The sequence below is a fragment of the Ctenopharyngodon idella genome, chromosome 6 (genome assembly GCF_019924925.1).
Source record: "Ctenopharyngodon idella isolate HZGC_01 chromosome 6, HZGC01, whole genome shotgun sequence".
NCBI lineage: Eukaryota > Metazoa > Chordata > Actinopteri > Cypriniformes > Xenocyprididae > Ctenopharyngodon > Ctenopharyngodon idella.
The window spans coordinates 24,971,774-24,998,325 of NC_067225.1; the positions used below are offsets into that span (position 1 = coordinate 24,971,774).

At 38.4% G+C, this 26,552-nt stretch overlaps 2 protein-coding genes across 7 annotated transcripts; both read left to right on the top strand.

Annotated features, from left to right (window-relative positions):
- The first annotated feature begins 1,382 nt into the window (after positions 1 to 1,382).
- On the top strand, positions 1,383 to 14,559 carry eif4enif1 (eukaryotic translation initiation factor 4E nuclear import factor 1). Of its 3 annotated transcripts, none has more exons than XM_051896466.1 (20): positions 1,383 to 1,514; positions 2,023 to 2,107; positions 2,716 to 2,852; positions 4,679 to 4,752; positions 5,204 to 5,331; positions 5,428 to 5,702; positions 5,786 to 5,984; positions 6,094 to 6,254; positions 7,052 to 7,190; positions 8,251 to 8,427; positions 8,542 to 8,813; positions 9,283 to 9,354; positions 9,638 to 9,758; positions 9,873 to 9,943; positions 10,342 to 10,475; positions 10,803 to 10,878; positions 11,049 to 11,178; positions 12,265 to 12,603; positions 12,756 to 12,932; positions 14,174 to 14,559. In XM_051896466.1, exons 3-20 carry the CDS (start codon positions 2,772 to 2,774, stop codon positions 14,368 to 14,370), a joined length of 2,823 nt encoding a protein of 940 aa, XP_051752426.1. In that variant the 5' UTR covers positions 1,383 to 1,514; positions 2,023 to 2,107; positions 2,716 to 2,771; the 3' UTR covers positions 14,371 to 14,559. The 3 variants fall into 3 exon arrangements, with proteins under 3 accessions (XP_051752426.1, XP_051752429.1, XP_051752428.1); XM_051896468.1 differs by having other exon boundaries at positions 1,459 to 1,514; positions 2,033 to 2,107; XM_051896469.1 differs by having other exon boundaries at positions 1,446 to 2,107; positions 8,317 to 8,427.
- Positions 14,560 to 15,432: 873 nt separating this feature from the next.
- Positions 15,433 to 25,690, top strand: patz1 (POZ/BTB and AT hook containing zinc finger 1). Of its 4 annotated transcripts, none has more exons than XM_051896470.1 (6): positions 15,433 to 17,668; positions 17,760 to 17,823; positions 19,511 to 19,682; positions 19,993 to 20,154; positions 21,481 to 21,690; positions 23,014 to 25,690. In XM_051896470.1, exons 1-6 carry the CDS (start codon positions 16,485 to 16,487, stop codon positions 23,475 to 23,477), a joined length of 2,256 nt encoding a protein of 751 aa, XP_051752430.1. In that variant the 5' UTR covers positions 15,433 to 16,484; the 3' UTR covers positions 23,478 to 25,690. The 4 variants fall into 4 exon arrangements, with proteins under 4 accessions (XP_051752430.1, XP_051752433.1, XP_051752431.1 ...); XM_051896473.1 differs by having other exon boundaries at positions 23,022 to 23,291; XM_051896471.1 differs by lacking the exon at positions 21,481 to 21,690.
- The last annotated feature ends 862 nt before the right edge of the window (positions 25,691 to 26,552 follow it).

Genomic DNA, 26,552 nt, shown 5'->3' on the forward strand with positions numbered 1-26,552 from the left:
AAAGATTTCACTTAAGGCTTTTAAGTTACTACATCTCATTAAAAAGCTGTCATCTGTGCTATCGTACTGACAACAGACAACAACCAACAACAAACCATAACTGCCGCTGTTCTGTGTTGAATGAATATTCTTCCGGTAAAATAATGTCATAATAAAAGACTTTCTTTAAAAAAAAAAAAAAAAAAAAAGCACTTTGAACACTTGTATGATACAGTTATATTACAAATAATAATAATAATGTTATATTAATAGAACAGTTATATTAAATTAATGCAGTTATATTAAAAATAATTTTATACTAGTGATTAATGCAGCCTTCAAGTTGAATAACTTTTATGAAATATAACTCTTTTATGCCTCCCTGTACACAGTATTTTGTGAATTGAAGAGTTGATGTGCATTGCTTTTAAAGTTGTGTTTTCATTCATTCAGTCACACAGACGAAGAAGTCATTACAAGGTTATAATCGACATATCAGTTTGTGAGATTTCATAGGAGTGTCATCTCCATACTAATGTCCATGTCGGAACTATGTATTTGTGTTATGTTTATGTCCTGATAACATCACAGAACAGAAAAGTTTTCAGTCTCATATTCACACAGTGTCACTATGGCCTACAAGTAGATAACATATTACTGTTTTACTTATGTGAACCTGACATTTACCATGTAACCTTGGAAATGTATTCAGGAATCCACTATCTTTTGCCTTGGCAGTGTGTGTGTGACCACTTTTAAACTTTTCACTCAAATTATTACACTGGTAATATAATTTGTATCTAGGGAAATGTTTCTATTTTGCGTTTTTCTTATTTAATATTTGTTATCATTGTTAATTATATAACATTATATAGGAGAGAGTCTATTTTATTTGTTCAGTTTTATTATATTACATTTTAATCTTATTCTTTTTATTTACAATACTGACATTTTTTTTTATTAAATTTGTACTTTATTCAAATACTGTTTTATCAAATTAAGAAAACTTCAATACCTACGTATTGTGTGTGACAAATAAAATAAACAGACGCCATCTTGACTATACATGTTGAATTGGATAAATAGCAGAAAAACAGTTTTAACTTTATTTGAACACTTTGACATCATTAAAAAATAGTATAAACTTTGTCGTTTATATCGTAGAAATTAAGTTAAAAAAAAATCAAGCAACGCAACAGAGCGTTTTAAATCCTGTCACGTGACTACAATTTACAATGGGTGGCCACGTTGATTGCCTGAAATGTATTCTTGCTCTAAAATTTTATAATGACTCTTGTCAACGCTGTTGTCTAAAATACACACTTCTAACCACACAGTATGGTGTTCTGTGTTATTAAATTTGAAATAACAATCAAATGTAAGTGTTGGTTTCTTGAAACTTTAAAGAAGGCGTGATTAGACACTATATAATCCTTGATTGGGGCCTCTCTCAGAACCAGTCAGAGATCTGAAGAAATTCGCCGCTCTGCGACTGAACAGAGACGAAAGAGAGAGCTCAGAGAAAGTACCCCGAGGTACATTGATTTTTGGAGTCGGACTAAAAGCTTTAATTAATTGGTAGAACCCTGTTATCTACCGTAACTGGTCCTAATATATGTGAGCTTTAGTGTAGTGACGCGCTTTTTTATGTGCGTCGTGCAGCTTTATGATTGTTAATAAGTTTCCTAGCCTGCTAACCCGACTCACTAGCTTAAAAATAAACAAACACGTATATTTTTGAAAAATTTCGCTCTCACGAAAAAACCCAAAGGAGAAATAAGCCAATATTGAAATTAAAAAACAGATAAGATACAAATAGAGCCGTTTGTCCATAAGAACTGAAGTAAATCCTCGGCGTCGGCTTGTTGAGTTTAGCCGGTTTGCTAATGAAATGCTTCTCTGTCAATTAGCTATTAAATCTGGATTGACAGGCGATACCCGAATCTCCTGTCAAGATTGTCGACCGAGACACTTTATTTTTTAAGCAGGAAGCTTCATCTGCGTCCTGCCTAAAATCTGGACTGACTGCAGCATCTCTTGTAGTTTGGTATAGGACAGGTAGCCAGAAGCTAACTGAGGTATCCAGGCGGGGAGAGAGGAGGTGTTCTGACACCGTTTCAAATATCAGGTGAGTTCATCAATATACCGAGAAACCTGCTTGGTTTTTCAAAACAGACGCGTTCTTCTTGTGAGGGATTGTAGCTTAATGTCCCTGCGTTAGGCTGATTAGTATTCTGCAGTTTGTTTGCTGTCTGCCTCGTCATTTGCTAATACAACAGCTACTCAGATTACACATGAGCCAGACATTTACTTGATCATTTTAAATCCCGACAACTCTGAATCCTTCTTAAAATAGATTGAAGTTAAACTTAATTTGATGCTCCCATAGACGTTAAGATATTTATATAGTCCTTCCTAAGATGATTGCATCCTATTTGTATAAGCACACTCAATTACTCACTGATTTTGATCTGGATAGCTAGTTTAATGTATTTTGTAGTATTCTAAGGCATCTTTTCCCAGCCACTAAGGCTGCTTAGTGCCTACTAAATAATCAGTGTAAAGACGCAGTGCCACACAAAAGCCACTAAATTGTCTGTTCTGACCCAATTCACCTAAATGCCACTTCAGAAGTGCTTTTGTGCCACTTTTTCAGTATAAATTTGGCATCGTCCAAATCAAGGTACACTAGACTGACATGGCAGTTTAAATAATGCTGTAGAATCTCATTCACAGGTGCCCAAAGTGTCTGATATTGGGGCTTCACATCAGTTTGACCACCCACCCTAGTCATGGAGAAGGACGAAAATGGTGAAAACATGGTGGACACAGTGAAGGACTCAGTAGTGACCTCCGCCTATAGGTATACCAAGGTGAGAACAATCCCTTAAAAGAGACATTTTATGAGGAACAAATTTGCCTTTATCTTTTAGTATTACAGTGTGATATACTTTGAACACATACTGTAACATTTGGAGCTTTAAATGTTCTACCTTATAAAAGATGATATAATGAAACTAGGTTTTAAAGTCACAATGAAATGGAAGTAGCGGCAGACATTTACTTCTGTGAGCTAACTTGTAGGTGCTGGGTTTAAGCAGACTAAGGCTGTGTCTGAAATCACATACTCTTGAGTAGGTACATACTTAAAAGAAGTAATTACTTCACAACCACTAAAAAAAAGTATGTTCTATATTCTCTACATTTGCCATGTTGACATTATCATGTGACCTACCAGCATCAGTTGCGTCACTTCACTGCTATTCACAAATCTTCTCCTGTGGCCTCATAGGATAGTAAAGTGTCCATCGTATGCTAGTCTTGTCACGAGAACAAATTATGACTTTAATACGATACCTGACTAAAATGAATCGATAATGAATCGATACCATGGCGAAAACTAAAACAGTAAAAGTAATTAAATAATATGACAACTTAAATCTCATTGTTTTATAAATTAGTTTTAAAAAAACACATTATCAATCACATTTGTTAACCTTTCACAATTTGGAACAGGTTGGGATAGGGATGTGTGTATGCAAATTATGAAATATACCTCTTATTAGAATGCTGTCATTCCTAAAGTACAGGTACTAATAAAATGTGGAACTGTACCATTTTTTTTTAATAGCAGGGTATCGCAATACCTTTCTAGTACCGGTATATCGTGCAACACTATCTTATGCTCATTTCAGAATCTCGTCGGAAGAAGTAGGTCATCTGGGAACTTTTTTTTGCCTACTTTTATGAGTATTGTGAATTCGAACATCTTTTGTCACGTACTGTGTTTCGCCTAGTATATAGTAGTTGCGTATGTGATTTCAGATGCAGCCCAAATGATTGGAGATGTTTGACATATGTCACCAGAGAGAAAAGTCTGTTGTTTTTACCGGAAGGTCCAGTTATGATATTTTGATTAAACAATACAAGGTAAAAAAAAAAAAAAGAGATGGATGATTTGTTCCCAATAAGATCTATAACATGCATTTTGAAAATTGTTGGGGTGAATTTTTTTCATGCCAATTTCAAGTGTGCTTTCATACTTGGTTTGATATCTTGGTTTGAACCTGAACTCAGGTGCTCCCCCCTGCTGTGTTCACTCTGTATTTTTGGGGTTCGAATCACGTCAAACGTTTGTTGTTAAGCAACAGCTGTTTACCCCCTGTTGCTATGTAACGATGCAGGAGACTGCATCAAAATGCACATTTTTGTCTCTTTCTTCTTTATTCGATTGCATTAATCCTTTTTTTTATTTTTATTTTTTTTAACAATTTGTACTACTTGTGACAAACTTGAGACAGAATCCATCTTGACTATACATGTTTAATTGGAATAATAACAGGAAAATGCTTACTATTAAGCAACAGTGCCACTGGTCAAGAAAGTGAGTGAGAATGCACACACAGCTTTACCGAATCATACTGCTTCATTAGAGGTTCACTTCTTTAGTACAATTCCTTTCATATCAGTAGTGAGCCATACTGGAGTTCACATGAAGCATATCTGAGTTTGGAAAACAGCGTTCACATCATCCAGTTGAACCAAATTGACAAATGAACCCAGGTGTGCACCACAAGTGTTAGTGTGAAAGCACCCTCATTATTATTTTTTTTTTTTTTTAATTTATTTATTTTTTTTTAAATTGGGAACTGTTTTGTACAGTTTTGTCATGCTAATAATCAACTGTCTGTTTTTGCAGGAAGAGCTTATGGAAATCAAAGAATTGCCAGTTTCCAATGAGAGGCCCGAGTGTCTTTCAGAGAAATACGACAGGTGAACCTTTTATTTAGTGTTTGTTTGCAATTTCAGTTTGAATAATTTAAGAATGTGGCACCATATCTTGCAAGAAAATCATAGGAAAAGGGCATCAGTGGTACATTTGGCTCCTGCTGCATATCCTCCCTTGGACCTAAAGGCCCGGGGATACTTCATTTTCCACATTCCGCTAAGTCTTGCGCAGTTGTGTCCACACAGCTTTCAAAGAATACTAAACCCGGGAAGTTGGACACATGCGCAGTGCAATTGCTCTATATTTTTTTTTATTATATATATATATATATATATATATATATAATTTTTAAAAAAAAAATTTTTCCCAGTATTAGTTCATTTACCACACTCATTTGTTTGAATAACAGTCTTAGTGTCACGTTACTGACTGATGTTTTAAATGAGCTTGAAAACCTAAGCCTTGTATGTGCTAACGGTACTGTTTCCTTCATAGTGATGGGGTCTGGGACCCTGAAAAATGGCATGCCTCGCTATATCCCTCTTCAGAAAACAGCTGTCCAGCAGAAGGATACAAGAAAGATTATGCAGAGGATAGAGTTCCACTAAAACGCAGAATTGCAGGTAATTGGGCAAGAATTTGGTCCTTGTATTATTTAGTTATTTGACTGTCTAAACCTTTTGCTTTTCCTAAACCTAAATTAACTTTGCTTTCCCCAGATCCTCGGGAACGTGTAAAAGATGATGATCTGGAGGTGGTTCTTAGTCCGCAGCGTCGTAGTTTTGGCGGTGGTTGTCAAGTGGCACCCACTGCCCTCCCTCGCCGCCCCATCAGCCCTCTGGAGAACAAAGAGAATGAGTCACTCCGTTTGGGGGGAGCACGTCGCATAGGGAGTGGCCGCATCATGTCCTCACGTGTATTTGAGAGGGACGCACGAGTTGACAAGGAGAGGGAGCGAGACAGAGAGCGTGACTTTAAGGACAAGAGATTTAGGGTATTGTGCTGTGGGCTAGATGCAAAGGCTTTTTCTGCTGTTGCATTGTTCAAAGAATAACATTTTTCTGTGTTCTACTACAGAGAGACTTTGGAGACAAAAGAGTGTTCAGTGAGAGAAGAAGAAATGACTCCTATGCAGAAGAAGAGCCAGAGTGGTTCTCGGGTGGACCCACTAGTCAGTCTGAGACCATTGAGCTTATTGGCTTTGATGACAAGATCTTGGAGGATGATAAACGGAGGACCAAACGTTCCAGGAAGAAGCCAGAGTCTTTTAAAGAAGGCATGTACAGTATAAGTGTAACAGCAAACGCTTAAGAAATGCTTCTGTGCATCTATCAGCGTACTAATGTTTTTTTATTTTTTTCCCCCTCAATCTTTCACACTTAAAGTTGAATGTAATGGCGGTCTCTCTGAGGACCCTGAAGTAGTTCAAGAGTCAGGAGCTGATCAAGAGGTTCCACATGCCGAGGTTCTTCCTGAGCAAACCCCTGGAGAATTTGACTTCAATGAGTTCTTCAATCTTGAAAAGACCATGCCTGGCCTGGCTTCGGTAAGATATGGGGAGCACTGCATGCTTCAAGGGTGATGGGCACAAAATAGCTGGCTTGACTTAAAGGGAGAAGTAATGGATGACAAATCACACAAGGTTTTTTGGGGGTTTTGAGAAATGTTTGGTCCATCAGATGATGTGGTTATTAACTACTTTCTAAGCACTAAGTCTATGCTATTCTCTATACTTAATATAAGCCTTTTTTCTCAGCACTGTGCTCTTTTACACTTATCTCTTTAGTAGTAGTCATGTTCTGGTCAGATTTGTATTGCAGCACTTTTGATATTGCACCTAATGTGATTGTATATATTGAATCGATTGTGAATCTCTCCTTGTCAGTAACTTTGGATAAAAGCACATACTTGAATTAGGGTAATATTATGTGGTTAGGTGATTATTTGGTGGTTGCAGAATGTTTCAGCAGGACTGTTTATGGTTCATATGTTGCTGCTGATGACTTTGGTGTTAAAGCATTGTGAGATTGTTTTTGTGGTTGTGTGGCATCAAGCTATTTGTTGGATTTCAAGTTGTTATACAGAAAGCTCAATGAAATGCAAATTTATGCCCATCTGACTTGTAAGGAGTATATTGGCTGCACATCTTGGTTGTGCCAATTAATTTTGGGGGTGGGATCTTGTAAATGAACGTACAGTGCTTCACAATGCCCATTTTTCACCTCATTGCGCTAAGCAGTCTGCAGACACTCTTCACGTAAGTGTCATCCTGTCCCCATGGCCGTTTCTTGCTTCTGTGCTATAACACAGTTTAAACAAGGGCTCTTCTTTCTTTCCTTACAGATGATTGAAGATGTTCTTGCGGAGGGTCCGGTCATGGCCAGTCGTTTCAGCCGCTGGTTCTCCAGTAACAGAAGTCCTTCCGGCAGCCGCTCCAGCAGTCTACGTTCCACACCGCACGAGGAGTTGGAGAGACTAGCATGTAACTATTTCCTATTCAATTCTCTTCACCTGTTTTTTCAAGGTTGCTCACCTTGCTGTGAATTAGCTTTGCACCAACATGGACATTTCTGGCTGATGCTAATTTTTAAAACTAGAATCAGTTACTGTAGTTCTTGCTGTTTTTTCTTTTTTTTTTTTTTTTCCCCCATTTAGACTCATTATCAGATCACTGTTTTGCTTTTAATTTATTAAATTAAAAAAACATAAATTTACACCCCAATAAAGAGCTACAAAAGTTTTGTTTTTTTTGTTTTTTTTAAATATATAAATAGTAAACGTTCAATTGCCATTTATAATGGCAATTGAATGTACTTTTTTTTTTTTTTTTTTTTTCTCTCTTTCCCACCTGTATAAACTGTTCACAGTCTGTTTGCTTTATCCATGACATGTGACACAACCATGGTACAAAACCCAACAAACTGTTGCTGTCTGTCGGTGTGGTGTGAATTGGCCTTAAAATGTGTTTTTGCAGTGTTTAAGTTAGTCAGAATCTGCTCAATGCTGCTCAAAACACCTGAGTGCATTGATTGTAAGAGTTTTCACAAGAGTGCAGAACTCCGTGAGCTTGTACTGAACTGAAGTTAATGACAGGTTCAGTGATTATAAAGGGAGCACTCCTTTCTTTGCTATCTGTATATAATACATTCACAATTTTAATTTTTTTTCCCCCTTCTCTCCATGTTGCTAAATATACACTGCAAAGTTTTGGGAGTAGCAACTATTTACATGCAAGATTGATTCCGAAACTGTTGATTGACAGTGATAACCATAAAAACAAACGGGGCAAAAGTCTGTCAAAATAGATCTGGTCATTATGTGTAAATACAGACTATTTGACCTGCTACTTGTTCTATTAAGTGTAATATGTTTCTTTGTTCGTTTTTATTACTAACTTTTCACTTGACCTGTTTAAAGCAACATTTACTTAACATTTAAGGCTACATGTATTAAATATTTTTAGTTCCAAACAGTTCCAGTATGTTTTGCTATGGTATTGAAATTGGTACAGAGAATCTTTACTGGGATATTTTGTGTGTTAGGTCTCGATCCTCATACTGGATCTCTGAATCAGGGTACATCTTTGTACTTCACCCCTATTTCTTCAGTGGAACGCAAGGAGAAGGTGGACATATTGGAGCTGCTGCATAAAGCCAATATTGACCTAAAACCTTTACTGTCCAGCCTGAATGTCAACAAGGCTCACCTAAAGGAGAGCAGTGAGTAGCATTCTGTATAATTTACTATTTAGCTAGAATATAAACCCTCAAATTTCCCCTCATAATAAAAAAAAAAAATTATTCTTATACCTTTTTCTGTCTGCCCTCTTATAGCGAACTCGGGGGTGGTGTTGTCTCTGGAAGAGGTGGAGGGGAGTCTGAAGGCATTGAAGGTGCAGCCTGAACCGGCTCCATTACCACAAAGACAGTCCAGCGGAGGTGGGGGAACTCCCTTCATGGCGGAGCACCTGGAAGAGGCTCTCACGGGAGGAACTGGGGCTGCGTCACGACCACGTGACCCTGACATGTCTGCATTTAATAAGTTAGTGAGCACCATGAAGGCAAGTGGAACCCTGCCCACTCACCCCAAAGCCAGCGGGAGCAATGTAAGTATGCAGCTGTCGGTTATGTTTGCATGATTTTGTAAGCGCTTGCTGCATGTTGTCCAGCTTCAGGTAAAGCTGCATGTGAGACTGAAATGCATGCATTGGTCGATCAGCTTGTTACACCCAAGTATTACCCGCCTCAATGGGCTTTGCATGCAACTCAAGCCAGTGCGTTTACTTGCTAGTTGGTCTGGGGTAGTAAATGAGTGTTGGTTTATTCTGACTAGTGATGGGCATAAATTTGTGTTTGGCAGTTGTGGCTGACTAGTCAGTGAACTTTTGCATGCATGACTTGGCGTATCCTGCTGACTTTTTTTAAAACTTGCTATGTTTTTAAGACTTTGTGCTCACACCTTCGCTGGTATGATGTAGACTCCATCAGTGTTTGTGACGTTAGCTAACAAAACATGATGGACCAAATGGCATGCTTACTATCCGCTCTATTTTTTTTTTTTTTTTTTTTCGGCAGTCAGTGGATCCTGCTCTTGTGTCCTTATCAGAGGCACAGGTACCAGCCTCTCAGCAGAAAAACATTTTTCAGGTGATCAAAGCCTTACCCTTTTCATTGTTGAAAACATTCTCTTTGTTCAATACAAGTTCTGTTACCTAATTTACTTATGACATCACTAAGCCCAGTGACTATCTGTAAACTACTGTAACAAAAGAAGTAAACTGTTGTCAGTAATGCATAACCAGAAGTTCAGGTGCACAAATCAGTTTCTTTTTATGCAATAAGAGCAAGATATAAGTGTCATTAAAACATTGTTCTAGTAAAGTAATGGGTGTTGACAGAAAATGTAAGAGATTGTGATTTTGTGCTTTAGGAGTTGTTGGTTGGTCCTCATGGCCCTGTTCCTGCTCCTATACACCATCGTGCTTCTCCTCCACTCTTCCCACAGAGACCCCCTCTACCGGACTTTTTCCCAGGCATGCCACCAGCGCCAGGTGAGATGAGTTAAATGTTATTGATTTAATCCAACAGAAGGATGTCGAATGTGAAATGTGGTATAACATTTAAACAAATGACATTCATGTCCCTTATCTTTTGTTAAATCTCAGGGTTTCCTGCTGGTCCACAAACTATGCTGGATCAAATTCCAGACTTGCATAGGGCCAGGAATACGCAACAGGTAAAATTAAAATACTATGGGCAGATATTTAAAGCCCATGTGTGTGTATATATATATATATATATATATATATATATATATATATATATATATATATATATATACATATACATGTTAAAATTCAGTTTAAGTATGCATTTTTGTTTTTTAAAAAGTAGTTTATGTAATTCAATATCATATCAGACATTCATATCTGAATATTAAAATACATAAACCACACTTCATGACATTATTAAATGTACATTTAATTTTTTTATTTTTATTGTGAATCTACATTTTGGAGGAAACCCAAATTACTCTGAGATTAAAGGCTGTTAACATAAGTGTGACAAAACGTACAATAGTATGTCCTTGGTTTTGCGTGATTTGTTAATCAGAGATGAATTCCTTATTTTTAGATGAGAGCTTTGCCAATGGGAGTGGACCAGGCCAATCTGGAAGCTTTGTTTCAGCAGGATCTGGCAGTTTTTAATCGCTCTCAGTACCAACAAGCCTACAACAAACAGGCTCACGATAAGGTGTTTCGAAACAGGTAATTTTGACCATAGCAGGTCACAGGCTGGTTGTGCCAAAGCAAGCCCTTTTAATGCTATCAACCTCTTGAGTCACCAAGATGACTTGTACTCAGTAATTCTTATCTTGTATCAGACTGAGATTATTTGTAGTTTTAAGAGCTGTAACTAAAACAAACAAACAAAAAAAACACTGATACCATACCCAAATATGAATCCTGCTTTTATGCATTTATTAACATAAATGACTGTGTAACTACTCAATCCAAATGAATAGCATAATGAATGGGCTGATAATGGTGTGTACAGTGGTAGTTTTATTTGCATCTGTATCTTCTATTTTGTAGACAAACCAGGATGAACCGTTCACCTGGGCCTCACCTTCCTGGCCGTACCTCACCTGGCAATACAGTTACAAGTGTGGTTAGTCAAATCTATGGCTTTTAATTTAACTGTCACGGAGGCATTTGCTCAAACAACTGATGTATTTATATCAAATTACGGCTTTATGGAGCCATTAAATGTTATGAAATACTTTAAATGAACATAAACCAAACACAAGGTCATTTAAATTTTTTCCCTCTCTGTTGCAGTTGTCTCCATCCTTCACTCCCACCTCTGTGATCAAAAAAATGTATGAGTCAAAAGAGAAAAGTCGAGATGATCCTGGGAGTAGGCCAGGAAGCAAGGAGGAGACTGTGAACTCTCATAACTCACAGGAGGGTATGAAACGATACATACACAAAAAAACCAGAGCAGGGTGGAATATTTTGTTTCGATATTTAGTTTTTGCTTTTTTATTTTATTTATTTTTTTATAAATATATTGTGATATGAAAATGGTTTCACCAGATAAATAGCTTTATTTGGAAAGAATTATTCATTCTAGAATGATTGGGGTGACTTTGTAGGGGAGTGAATCTGCATAGAAAATAAACAAATTACAAGCAATAGCAAAAAACATGCAATTAGCAATACAATAGAACAAAGATACAAATTAAATAAACAGTGCTTTGTTTTTCAGGCAAGTCTAACAGTACAAAATAACACTGCATAGTCTTTATATAAATTAAATGTAACTAATCTTTGTTAAAGCTACAAAAGTGATTTTTCTCTTCATATTTTGTTTGATTAACATTAATGACACAGACAGCATTAGGTATGAATGAATAAGGCATTTATGTAGCACTTTATGTACTGCTGTATACCCAAAGTGCTTTACAATCATTGGGTATATTAGGCTGCTGTCACTTTAAGACCGAATGCACCGGATCCGATATAATGATACGCATCCATTTTCATTCTTCATTGTTTGCGTTTACGTAAGCCAGAAGTGGCTGTTTACGAGGATATTGCCGAGATGTGCATCTTGACAGTTTTGTGTGTGTGTGTCCGTTCAAGCACAAATAGATGAGAAAGAGAACTGAATGCGGTGTTCACGGCTCTGCAGGTCACAGAAAACAGCTTGTGAGTTCTGAATTGAGTTCTCTTTAACATCTTCGTGCACTCAAATGGTTTAAAACCGCTTATGTTTAAACTGACAGGACCTAAAACGTGCAAATGATAAACTTTCACTCTATTATGGTTCAAATTTGCAATTCATCTGAGAATCACATGCGTTTTGAAATTTGGTGCCTGGTCTGGACAGATCACATCAACTAAACGATCCGTACTTGACATCTCACATGCTGCGATATGACTATCACAGATGCGCACATCGCGATATCGATGCTAAAATATATTTTGCAACCCTAGGACAAAAAGGTAGCCCCCTCCTCCCCCCCCTAAAGCATTCTCCTTTCATTTATAGATGGGCCTCCATCACCTAGTTCCTTTCTGGAAGATGTGGACACCAGTGGTCCTCAGACTGGTGGGGTAAAGGCATGCTCCACCCCCGTTCCTGCTCAGAATCGTCATAGTAAAGACTCAGATCGGCCCAGGCCTCCTTCAACAACTGGCCACCACACTCCCACCATGTTATCCCCAGGGCCCTCTTCACCCTTTCCAAGACCCCAGATGTATCCAGTTCCTCTGCTTCCCCATGTCCCCTTGGTCAGACCTCCACCCCAGCTTCACCCCAGTGTGATGCAGAGGATGCTGGCTCAGGGTATCCAGCATCAACAGCTTGGACCCACATTACTACAAACAGGTTGGTTTGTGTGACTTCAGTAGATCTCTAAAAGGCATAGGAAATCAAGACTCTTTGCTGGACATGAGGAATTAGTTTTTCTTTGTTCAAACCTGTTGGTAACTGAAAACAGTAAATGGTGAACTTTTGTTGTTCTTTCTCTGCATGAACAGGCATGTTCCCTCAGGCTGTAGACCTGTCTCAGCTTCAGGGGCTGCCCCCAGCCCTCTTAGGGCAGCCTCTGTATCCCCTTGGTCCTGCAGGACATCCGCTTATGGCCCCTAGAGCCGCAGGAACACACGTACAGTTAGCAGTCATGCAGCAACAGCTTCAACAACAGCAGAGACCCAGTAAGTACAGCCCCAGTGTTTTAGAATTACTGTTAGGCCCTTTTTACACCTAGTATTAAGATGCGTTTTGGTCGATCGGATCACAAGTAGATGAGGGAGACATACCCATTTACACCTGGTGTTTTAATCGGTCTCTTTTGTCCACTTTTGACTATTTCTGTCCTGATTTCTTCGAGGGGAGGGTAAATGTATGGTTTTTTTTTTTTTTTTTTTTTTCCCAGATCTTTCAAACTAATAAACAAAATAAGCTTTTGAAATTTACATAATTTACATATTAGTAGGCGGTCTTTAGCGGCTGTTTGAACACTTTTGACCACATGAGCGTCTACACTACGAAAGCAATCCAGTCGAATGTGTTTTCCACTACCTCTGGAAGCGGTCGAAAGTGGACAAACTCAAAACGTTTTATACCCCGTTTACACCTGTATTTAGTGTTGTCCACTTTTGATCCAATTGACCAAAACACATCTTAATCCCAGGTGTAAAGAGGGCCTTAGAATTAGAACTTAGAACTGTTTGAGACTGGTTTGAATTTGTTTTTTTTGTTTTTTTGTCTCTTTTTAATGCTCACCAAGGCTTCATTTATTTGATCAAAAATGCAGTAAAAATGAACTTTGAAACATTATTAGAATTAGAAGTAAATTATTTCTAATTTATTAATTTATTTCAATTTAATGTTAAAATGTAACTTATTCCTGTGATTGCAAAGCTGAATTTGTTCAGGCCACTACTCCAGATTTTAGTGTCATCATGAATTTAGTGTCGTCAGAAATCGGTCTTTTATGATGATGATGATGATGATTTGGTGCCCAAGAAACATTCACTATCAATCTAAAACTGTTGTGCTGCTTAATATCTTTGTGGAAAGTGATAATTTTGATAAGATGATTAAATAGATAGATGGTTATTTGAAAGTGAAATCTTTTGTAGCACTTCTAAGTGTCTCTTTGCTCTCACTTTGATCAATTTAATTCATTCTTGCTGAAAAGTGTATAAATACATAAACATACTAATTTTTTTTTTTTTTTTTTTTTAATATATAAAAGGGATCAATACTTCACTCTAGAGATTAGGCTGGCCAGTGGCTGATAATGCGACTTAATACAATCTAATTTTAACAAAATGAGATACACAATTTCTAAACCACCAGTTACGATCATCTCAATTCTAAATATCAGCAAGAAGGGTTTTTTTTTTTTTTTTTGTGTGTGTGTGGTTTGAACATTTCATTTTCTTCACAGATCTGCATGTGGCTCCATCAGGAGGCCTCCAGTCACAGAGCCACGGTCCCCATCGGACAAACCATTCCCAGCGAAGAGGTGGTAGCCCTCCTCTGGGCCTGGCCAAGTGGTTTGGTTCTGACGTGCTGCAACAGCCCCTCCCTTCCATGCCTTCTACTAAAGTAATCAGTGTTGATGAGCTAGAGTTCCGCCAGTGATGACATCCTGTGACCAGTCAGCAGGAGCGACGCAAGACATCCCTTCCCCACTACCCTCTAGTTGGAGAGATGTGAACTTTTTTTATTTCTACCATTATGTACATATGTCAGAGCCTTGTCTATTTTTCTGTGCTCTGTCTGAAACCCTTGCAGTTGCTTTTTTTTTTTTTTTTTTTTTTTTTTTTTTTTCTTGTGTGAAAAGGCCTAAAGTAAAGCAAAAAAGGGAAAAGACATGTTTTTTTCCTGCTGCTTTTGTCACAAAGTAATGTAGTTTCTTGTAGTTTGTTTTGAATTCAGTTTTTGCAGTAAAGAAAGTAAATAATGTATAGGCCTGAATTGTACAGATTATGGGAATTGATTTTCTTTTTCCACCTTGTACATAGTTTTTGTTTTTTCCTGACTTTGTGGGGAAGGTTATCCTGCTGTTGAGGAACCAAAAAGTTGCTTATTCTTTGCCCAGTCACAATGTCTGCACAATGTTCCATGTTTCCCATCGAAGGTTCATCTGTGTAGGAAAGGGCGGCACTGCTGATGGCTGCTTTGTTGGAAAGATGTCCACGTCTGTAGCGATTTAATGCATCCCTGATTCGGAGATACATGCCCTTGAAACTTTTGCTGGAATATTTAAGTCAGAATGTTCTGCAAGTGGGGACACTTCCACCCCAAGAAGTGAATGCTAGTTGTGCCTTTGTTTCTTTTTTTTTTTTTTCTTCTTTTTTTTTTTAAGAAAAAAACCCTCCCATCCTTCCTCTAGCCAGTCTTCTTAGTCAATGTATGAGAAGCACTGCTCTGAATCACATTTGTTTTAAGGTGGCTGGGGTTGGCAATTAAGTAATGTGCTATTAATTTAAGAAGCACAAATAGTTAATAAATATAAAAAAATTAAATAAAAAAAAAATCATTCACATAAAAATGCATTTCTGACTCATTGATTTCAAGGTTTCAAATTGTCGTACTTTTCAGATGGTTGAGTAGGAAGAAATCCTCTGCAATGAATGGATCTATGTCTCTTTTTATGCAGCTGTTATGCCCTAGGTCACTCATATTCAAGTGTAACTGGACAGTCATGTTACTCTATTCTTGCAAAGTATATTTTCAAAATTCCAAATGTAACCATGAACATTGTAGAATTTAATTGCTTTGCACATTTGCTTCAAGCCTTACTCCCCTTGCCATACTTCCGTAGCTTATCTCATGGACACTTGGCCAGGTGGTGTTTTTCTTTCGTGTGCAATATTTTGTCATGTATGGGGATTTTCACATCCAGCATCCCTGTTAGATAATGAAAACCTTATGAGTTGGAGCATGTTTATTCAGTTATATTTATTTATAATTTAAAGAGGAAGGTGTTTGGATTTACAACCCAAGGAGAAAAATCTGAGCTCATAAACTAAATGTTGTGGTGTGAAACCAGGTTTATATAAGTGTCCATGCATTTTTAAATGTAATGTTTCCCTAAAGGATTTGTAAATCTGATTGCCAGACACAGCAAAGCCAGTGTGCAGTCCACAACAATTGCCTTCTCTATTGTGTTTTTGTGCTTGATCTGTACATTACCAGTTCAGGAGAGCAGCTCTCTAGGGCTAGTGTCCGTTCAAAAGAGTTTTCCCTGTTCACTGAATTTCGTTCATGTTTACAGTAGGCTATTTTTTTTTTTTTTCTAAGTGGTTACAGAGTCTAAAAGAGAGAAAGAGGCAGTCTGCTGTCATGTATTCAGTGTCTGGCGTACATTTGGGGGAGGGGGCTCACTGGAAAACAAGGATGTGAATTCATAACGCTGCGAACCAGGAAGACGGACACCATGCATCCAGCAAACTTCAGTTTCGGTGTGTGAACAGTATCTGCGCTTTCTCTTTGAATTAAAGTAGTGGATTAAACTGTTAAAACCGAAAATATTAAACGCGGACGACACCCCCCTCCCTTTAAACAAAGGTCAAAGTTCACAGGAAGCTGGGGGGCTGCCATTTTTCCCCCTGCTAACATGTTAGATGCTAAAAAGGCGAGGAGTGGTGGTCGCTGCTGAGTGCTTCTGTTTATTGGGTGTTTGCCATCCGTTTGTGTTCGTCTACCTCTTCCGTCGTATGCGTTAGGCTCGGTTGTTGAATGAAGGCGGCATGGAGAGGACAGAACAGCCGTGGAATTCCTCCTACACGTACCAGGTGAGCAAACACAGCGCCGAGATGCTACACAACCTCAACAGCCAGAGAAAAGATGGAGGCAGGTTTTGTGATGTTATCTTGCGCGTCGGAGAGGAGAGCTTCCCCGCGCACAAAGCGGTGTTGGCCGCGTGCAGCGAGTATTTCGAGTCGGTGTTCAGCTGTCAGACGGAAGACGACGGCCAAGGCAAGGAGCTGGAGATGCACACGATCAGCCCCAAAGTTTTCCGAGACATCCTGGACTTCGCGTACACCTCCAAGATCGTGGTGCGCCTGGAGTGCTTCCCGGAGCTGATGACCGCGGCGAAGTTTCTGCTCATGCGATCTGTCATCGAGATCTGTCAGGAGGTCATCAAACAATCCAACGTGCAGATCCTCGTGCCCCCGTCTCGAGGAGGCGAGCACAGCCTGTTCAGGGCCGCGGAGCAGCTGTCATACCCCCTGCCCGTGGACATGTCAAACGGGAGCGTGTCCAACGGCGCCGTGTTTACCGACAACAATGACAGCGACAGTGCCGATCCGACGCAGCCGAGTAACAGCTCGCAGCCGGCCGCTCCTGGAGCACAAGCGGCCGATCACTTAGCGGTTTCCCCGTTGGAGTTTCCCAGCAGCCACCTCAACAGCGACGGCTCCAAGCGAGGCAGAGGGAGACCTAAAAAAGAGCCCACATCAGTGCCGATATCCTACAATAATAGCACTGCTCAACACGAAGACGAGGGCCTTTTCTCGTGCGGGGTTTGTGGCAAGATTTTTCCCGACGACGTGCAGTTGAGAAACCACGAGACTCAGCACGGGACGTTCACCGGCGGTGTGAGCTCCGGAGCGGAGCTGGTCGCAGTGGACGGACCGACGATGATCACTCATTCCCAGTCGAGGTTTCAGGAAAACGGACTGCCGACGGACAACCGTAAACGCGAGAGAACGAGACGACACGTCGCGTGTGATCTATGCGGGAAGGTCTTCCGAGACGTCTACCATCTGAACCGGCACAAGCTGTCACATTCGGGCGAGAAACCGTATGCGTGTCCGGTGTGCGGGTTGCGCTTCAAACGCAAGGATAGGATGTCTTACCATGTGCGGTCTCACGACGGCTCGGTGGGTAAGCCCTATGTCTGTCAAAGCTGCGGGAAGGGTTTCTCCAGGTGAGTAGAGTCATTTATAGGTACGTTTGTTAAAAATTACATCATTTGTGTATTTATGTCTTCATAAATGGATTGTGTGGTGTTTTTGTAGGCCAGACCATCTGAATGGACATATTAAACAGGTGCACACCACAGAGAGACCTCACAAGTGTCAGGTGAGATACACTGAACTTTATTATTTACTCATTCATTCTTATGTTGTTCTAAAACGGTACGGCTTTCTTTCACCCATGAAACAGAAAAGGTGAATTTCTGGATCATATTCCAGCCACTCTTTTCCTTGTAAGGATTGACCGAGGACTGCGGCTGTCAAGCTCCAAAACGACAAAAAGCACCATAAAACAAAAACAATGTGGTCCATACAACTTATGAAGCCAGATGATAGCTTAATATTTTTTTTGTGAGAAACAGACCAAAATTTTAATTGTTATTCACATAAAAATATTAACATTTGCCCTAGCTTGCTTTGAGACATGAACCTATCTTTCATTTAAGTGAATCAGTTGAACCAGTTCACAAATCTGGTCTGTTATTCATTCACAAATTTGATTGTTCAGCTTCTCAAGTTCATTTAACTTATTCAAGCTACAGAAGGTTTACAAGGATGAACTGGATGTTGCATGTCACCTCTTTTGGTGTCTTTTTGAAGCATACACACAACGGCGAGGCCGATTGTAATCCGCTTAAAGGGATAGTTCACCACAAAAATGATTTACTTGCACTCAAGTTGTTCCAAACCTATATAAATTTCTTTGTGTCTACACAAAGGAAGATATTTGGAAGTATGTTTGTAACCAAGCAGATCTCGCCCCCCATTTACTTTCATAGTATGTTTTTTTTTTTTTTCCCTGCTATGGTAGTCAATGGGGGGCGAGATCTGCTTGGTTACGAACATTCTTCCAAATATCTTCCTTTGTGTTCAGCAGAACAAAGAAATTTAACAACTTGTAAATGATGACAGAATTTTCATTTTGGGTGAACTATCCCTTTGACATTGTATAAGTTACATGCTGGATGAAGCCGAAGTACAGTTGAATTATCAAAGTCTAATAGTTCAACTTCGTGACAAGCATAATTTCAGTCAGAAACAAATTATTGTTACTAGTTTAGTCGGACTGAAATACTTTTTTTTAAAGTGCATGTAAACACTGATGGGCACAGTGGGTAGCAACTTGCTGCAGAGGATGATAATCAGTAACCAATGACCTAAAATTGTCATGAAATGGAAATTGCGATCATCTTTTCTATCCTACTGTGACGTATATCCCAGTGAAATGGCTTCTTGAACAAGGAAAAAATGTAGGGTGGGACGTGATTTTGTCCATCCGACATTTATTGGATTTGTCATTTACAAATTTCTGTGTTCTCGTGTAAGTTATGGATTATTGGCCAGTCCTTTTCCCTTGGCACATCATCAGAGAAAAGAAGCAACCTGTTGTTGCGAGGGGGAGGGGAAGTAAATTGATTCAAGATTACAGGAGCACATGAATTACTGATAAATCATTAATAATAAACACTGCAATGTTCCATGAAAAATAAGAAATGTTGATTTCATGGTGATTTGAAATTTTTGTTCGTTCTTCAAGCTGTACAGACTTGTTTTGGAGCTTGACAGTCTCATTCGCATTCATTATATGGACAAGAGTGGCCAGGATATTCTTTAACTTCACCTTCTGTGTTAAACGCAACAAAGAAAGTTACGAGATGACACGGGAGTAAGTAAATGATGGCAGAAGTATTTGAGTAAATTCCTCCTTTAAATCAGCCTTATGTTTGCGATAACACTCCCACAAAAATGATCTCTCGGAAAATGCTTATAAACCATATCTTGAAATGTCTCAGATTTGCAACGCATCCTTCGCAACACGAGATCGCCTGAGGTCACACCTGGCATGCCATGAAGATAAGATACCATGTCAAGTGTGTGGGAAATTCCTCCGGGCTGCCTACATGACCGACCACTTGAAAAAACACAGTGAAGGACCTCATAACTTCTGTGGAATATGCAACAAAGGTACTCGTCAAACATGCATTGAAAATAACTAATTACTTGAAACTTTTGTGTGTACTAATGATCCATGTTTTTATTGCCATACACCATCATTAGTAAGTTAGTTTATACTCTCAAAAACTGATTGGCTTATTTATAAATACAGAAAACTGGGGAAAATGCTCAAGTTTTACATAGTAGTATTGAAAAGGTTTGTGGCTTATTTTTTATATTATTCTTCTAAAAATCTGATTAATCAGACTGAGTATTGTTCTGTTTTTTTTGTTTTATTGTTTTTATTTGTTTTTCCTACTTGTTCTTCCGATGGTCTCAGGTTTTTCTACTGCCTCCTACTTAAAGGTGCACGTAAAAACGCACCACAGCTCGTCCATGCTCCCTTCCTCTGCAGCACATCAGTTCCCTGAACCACGCACCAACAGACCACAGATGCACAACGGCGCCCCCTACCACTCAGGACGCCAGTGCGCAGTGGAAGGCAAGCTAGCCTCTCCCCACAGCGTCAAATTGTTGCTCGCTCACTTGCTGTCTTTTTCACTGCTGCTTATCAGATGCTGCATCTGCTTGCATTAAAACTCACTCGCAAACACAGATTGTAGCGCTGCGCATCTTTCATCTTTATTGCAAAATTACTTTGCAGCGAATCAGGGATATGTTGTTCAAAATTGGGCCTTCCTGATTTATATTGCACCATCTTTCGGGACTTTTCGCTCATTGAATAAGAAAGGATGTTTGTTGCTGAAAGTATGGGTTCTGCTTCACTTTTTATGAGGAAAGTTAAGGAAGAGTTTCTTTAGCTTAACTGAGTTTAGTAAAATTATTTAAGCTTCTTCTTAAAGACAATATTTTATTTACAGGCCTAACATGAAAAGGAAACTAAAAAAGATTTACTTCAGTAGTCTTTGTTTAAATGAACTGCATTTAGAGATATAATTGATTTAGGGCGTAAATTAAATCATAGTTGCAGCCCTATCAATCAGATTTGTCTGCTAGTCACTTACATTGCTGCTGACCAATTTAGCATGGCCACATGTCCCATTCTGTGTGTCGCTTACTATCATCTCCATCAAGTGCTGGCATAATGCAAGCGTTATTTGAGCCTTCATTCATGCATGTCCACATATAAGTGCACATGTACACGCTGTGCATTGTTTCTGTGGATTTAATGGACCTTTTTCAAACATTTATTGCCATAAAATCCAGCAGCTTGTGATTGGGGAATATCCTTATTGGACATGATGGTAGAACAATATGTTGTCAGATTTTTTTTTATTTATTTTTTTATAAGGACTAAGTGTCCTAGAATATTTACGATTCCTCTGTAATTTATTGGTGATGACAAGAATTCAGAAAATTCCTTTTTTTTTTTTTTTTCTTGTTTCAACTGGGTTATTGATGCTAACTACTATGTAGATTCACTAGAATAGAGAGGAAGATTTATTTATTTATCATTATACATTTATTTTGATCTTGTAATACAAGCTTTAAGGTTCTGGCAGTTGATATGCGAAAAGTAATGCAGAAATACATCAGAAAGGCATCATTAACTTTACATCAGTACAGAATTGTCATTATAGTATCACTCCAACAGTATCATTGAGCTGCTGGCTTGGCATGTAATGAAAGAAAAAGATTCATTCGAATTTATTTGTGTCATTTTAGCTTTGAACAAAACAATTTTCACAATTTCTGAACTGATGTGAAGCTAGTGGTCATCTGACTGTATTGACTACGAATTGTCCCCCTTGGCCTCTCTGTCTTTTCCTCTATCCCTTACCTCTTGGGGCGGTTACTGGCGGTGTAGACCTTTGCACCAGTCGCCGACTCCTGGTTACCTTTCCTGAGACAGAGGGGTCTTTTCGGGGGCTAACTGGGCCAGTTCTACCCCAGCCTGTGCCTCCGGCCCTGGGCCTGCAGCCTGAGCTGCTCCTGGGCAAGCCAGGTCCAACTCCCTATTTCTGGGAGTGCCGCTCTTCTGGAGCACCAGGGTTTCCACTTCATGGGCCTCTTACAGGTCAGTACGTGCTGTTAGGAGGGTGGCAATGTGGTGAGCCAAAGAACTGTGGATGACTGGATGTTAAAATTGATAAGCTTGGTGCAAATATCTGCAAAGTATGGTTGACTTTATTAGTAACATATTGGTCTGATTTCATTTCTTACCTAATAATTGGCTTGGTCTGTATTTTGCTCATGCTTTTTGTCTGGTGGTCCTCAGTGCTGCTTGATTTTCATGCGTTTGCCTTAACAGCACCCACTTCTGACCTCTTTTGTCTATAATTTGAACTTTAGAAGAACTGGATTGCATTTAATCTTAGTATTCAGGGTGCATAAAATGTCCTGTATTCAACTGGAATTTGAATTATAAGTCAAAATAGTGGAATGGAGTTAGAGAGACTGGAACTCTAGAGCCTTGGTACTCAACTTGTTGCTCTCAAGACTCTTAAATGACAGTGTCAATGACTTAGTTAGCTAGTTCAGGCTCAATTTCATTAACATGCATGTGGAAAAAGTTAAGCTCTGATCATTCACAGCGAAGTAGAGTTGGGACTCAGTTTTTCGTGGTTGTTGATTGGAATGGGGAAAGTGCGTATGTCTAATTTGTGGTAATGAAATCTCAGTTTTTAAAGGGATACTTCACCCAAAAAGAACATTCTGTCATTAAATACTCACCCTCACATTGTTCCAAACTGTATGACTTTTATCTTTTGTAGAACATAAAAGATATTTTGAGAAATGTGTCAGTGTTTTTCTTGTCCATACAGTGGAAGTCAATGGGCTCCAATGTTGTTTGGTACCCAGAGTTTTGCTAAATATCTTCTTTTGTGTTCCAAAGAGGAAAGAAATTCATACAGGTTCGGAATGACATATGGTGAGCAATTGATGACAGAATTTTCATTTTGGGGTGAACTATCCCTTTAAGATCAATTTAAATTGACACTATGAAATTCAGATGGTGTTTTGAAAATTTACATCTTGAAAACAAAACGAATTTGTCTTTTTTGCTCCTGAACTAAGGTTTAGTGCCACTGCTCTAGAGCCTAGAGGTACTCGGTGGACTGAAATATTAAGATATTATTGTTTCTGTAAATTATTGCACAAAATAGGATGCAATTTCCCTTATTACAGAAAGTATAATGGCACAAAAGCTGCAATATAATGATCAGTAATAGACAGCCAATCTGTTTTTGAACACAAGTTCTCACATGTAGTTGTGGTCATGAGGGTTCAGGTATAAAGGAAATATTTTGCTTAATGTGAGGCTCCTTCTCTCTTCCTATATTTCTCTCTGTCCCCCTCCTTCCCTGATATCCCCTTCCCCACTCTGTGTTTACCTCAGACGGGCAGGAGAATGCTGGGAAATGCCCCCATCAGGATTCTGATGGATCGGATGCAGTTTTTGGTGACCTCTCCAATGGAACGGACCTCAAGGCTGAACACAAAGTCGAGGGAGAAGAAATGGAGGTGACATCTTTCATCTTCAACGGCCAACCTGAAGACGCAGTAACCTCGCCAGGGGGATCCAAAGACATTCAAAAAACAGACCACGAAAAGAAGTTTGCCTGCGGCGAATGCGGCCAGACCTTCCGCACAAAGTCTTACCTCAACAAGCACCATCACCGGGTTCATAAGAAACGCGCTGCAGCCAGCTCCGGTCTCGGTGATCTCGGCTCACCCTTTTCCCCCCAACAGAATATGTCACTTCTTGAATCCTTTGGCTTTCAGATCGTCCAGTCAGCCTTTGCCTCTTCACTAGTGGACTCGGAGATGGGCAGCAGTGGAATGGGTTTAGGGGAGAAATGACCCCTTTGAAATGCAAGCATTTCTTATAACCTTATTGGACAACCAAACTTTTGATAACTGCGAGTTTAGTCTGATGTTTCATTCTCCTTGACGCCATATGTAGACTACTTTTGGTTTGTTTTTTGTTTTTTTTGCGTTTCTTACTGTTATGTTTGTTATTGTTTTGACTTTGCCATTATGGATGCCATTTTGATTCCATCTTGGTGTGAAGCAGCTAATCTGTTTATTCCACTTTTGACAAATCCTCAATTTCATAGGTCTATCCTGAGGGGAAAAAAAAAAAAAAAAAAAATCATCTTACTTTTAACATATATGTTTATCACGTGTGTCTTTCTGCTTCCAGATGGGTGGATTGAGGATGATGTTTGCTTTAAAAGACAAACCGATGCCCTAAACATTTTCAGAATGTACCTCTAGGTTATTCGTGTCCAGACTAAAGTTTTTACAATCAGAAAACATTGAGATGGAGTCATTTGTGCAACTGTTGTGCAAACCTACAGCAACTAGTTATAAAACTTAAATGTTTTAGTCTTTTACACTATGAATTACTTTGACAAATATTTAAATGAATTTAAATCCTTTAAAACTTCAGGCCAATAATGGCTGTTATCTCAGTAATTTTTTTTTTTTTTTTTTTTTTTTTGTGGTTTCTTTGTATATCATTGATTGTGCGGAGACTGATTGTTTGGGGTCACAAAAAGTATGTCAGTTTTTAATGTCCAACAGGGACCAATTTCAGGTTTCACTGTAAGATATAGCAAGAAGCAAAGAATATATTTTATTAACTTATTGATACCGGTGTCCAAGTCTCCTTTACAAAAAGGTATATATTGAGTTTTGTTGTAACGTGCTATTTTCTTCTTGAATCATGCAGCCGACAGGAGGACAGCATGAGAGTGATGACGTATGCGTGAGTACATGTGTGAATGCTGCAGTCTCTCCAATGTCCTTTATCTCTAGAATGTAATATAAACAGAGGGCTTTCTAATCCTTTTTTTTAATATATCAGAGTTTTTCTTAGTTGTTCAGTACATTCCTGCTTAACTTAAAGTCATATACACGATGTGTAACATTCATATTATATATATATATATATATATATATACATACAACAAATATGTATATATGTATGGCCAATTATGTTAGTTTATGTGAACATAAACTTGTATATAGGAATTTTCCTTGGCCTTGTTGAATGAATGGATTTTTTCTTTTCCATTTTGGAAGAGTATGTTTTAAGAGAATTGTTTTACGTCTATACTGACAAATCCATACCTTTGTTGTGTCTTTATTATTATGCAAGTAATTGGGTGTGTGTTTGCCTGTTCCTCTTACTCTAAATGCAGTGTTAATGCTGGTTATCTTTCCTTTTATTTTACACTGCAGGTTATTAGTATAATGTACCGTGAACTTATTTAGAGAATTTGGAATGGCAGTTTGTATAATGTTGCAGAGGTGTTGCAAGCGGTCACTCATGATTTATGCTATCAATGACATAAAGTACACCATTTTTTTTAATTTTTTATAAACAAGTACATATTTCATTGTCATGTGTAGTTGTTCAACTTGTTCAATCTGAAGCAGACTGATCTGAGCAGTGGAAAACCTGCAGATCCTTGCAGATCATTGCTAATATCAGATCTGTTAATTGATTGGAATTTTAAGTTTCTAATAGTAACAATCATTGTCTGCCCAATAAGTGTGATCTGAATATTTGCAGCCCTTATTTATTTACAAATTTGAAGTTGTAGGGAATTGTTCAGTTATTTTATTGTTGTTATTTGTTCGTCTTGTATGGTGTTCTGGCTTATTACATCACTGGAAACATTTTTTGTTTGTTTTCTTGCTTGTGTATTTGTATATTTGTATGTTGCAAAGTGCCTTCCCAGTACTGATTGTGAACAGCGATGGGTAGGAAAAATCTGTCATTTAAAGGACCTATCTTATAAAAACCATATACAAACAGAGTTGCATTGACACTTTTGTATAAAGACATGCACATAGAAAAGTGTACATTTGTACATGTTTGGTATTCTACCCTTTTGTTTTCTGACAAATTGTTGTTTCTCTGCAATTTATGTCACAACGTTGATCAATTTTTGGACATTTGGATATAAGCATACTTTTCTATTGATGTTTGTTTTTGTACACTGTTTTTGTGTCTCTGTCTATTTGGTACAGAGATGGGTATAAAATAAAATTGTATTTGAGAATTTTCTTTCTTGTGATGAGCACTTCAGAACACATAATTGTGTTATTTTGTGGAAAAAAACAGCATGGCTTTGGCAACCTGCTGTGAAAACAACTGTATAGTTTTTCATTATTTAATACTTTAATGTTTATGACTGGTGAAATTGATCCAATCATAACATATATTATATATGTATACCTAGGTTATTAAATGAGAATGATTTGATAAAAAGGACAAAAAATTAATGGAAAAGCAAAATGATACTACATATTGCTAATATTGTGCACACCTTCACAGCAAGCATGAATATTTGCAAAGATTATTGCTGCCATGATGAGGTTTACAAAGTCAGTCTGTTTCCACTCCTACTGCTTGTCTGATTGAAACTAACCATACCATATTCTCATTTTATTCAAGTACAATATTGCATAATGCTGAGCAGCACTCCTCATTTTGTATTGATTAACTGCTAAACAGCAGTTTATAGAAAATGTGTGCATGATCACATACTCAGGAAATGCATAAAATCACACATAGTGGGATTTGAAAAGGTGGAAAATTAACAGGGTAGACCAGGGTTGAAGTTACAGGGTTGATCAATTTAAATGAATAAATTAGAACTTTGTGTGTGAGCCAAGCAGTTTGCTTAATTGAATGGGATATGATCCAAAAAACTGTGTGGCAAAAGAACGTGAAATTATAAATGAATCTTTCACCCTCAGGACCGCACTCCGAAGTCCAAACAACTTGGAGGAGGTAGACCAGAGGACAAGGGTAAATATTAGCAATGACAAAGAGTACTTACAGGTGATGCCTTACTAGTTGTTAACCCAAAAACAATCCAACACAAAAGTACTTGGGTTAGACCCAGTGTAAAGTTGACA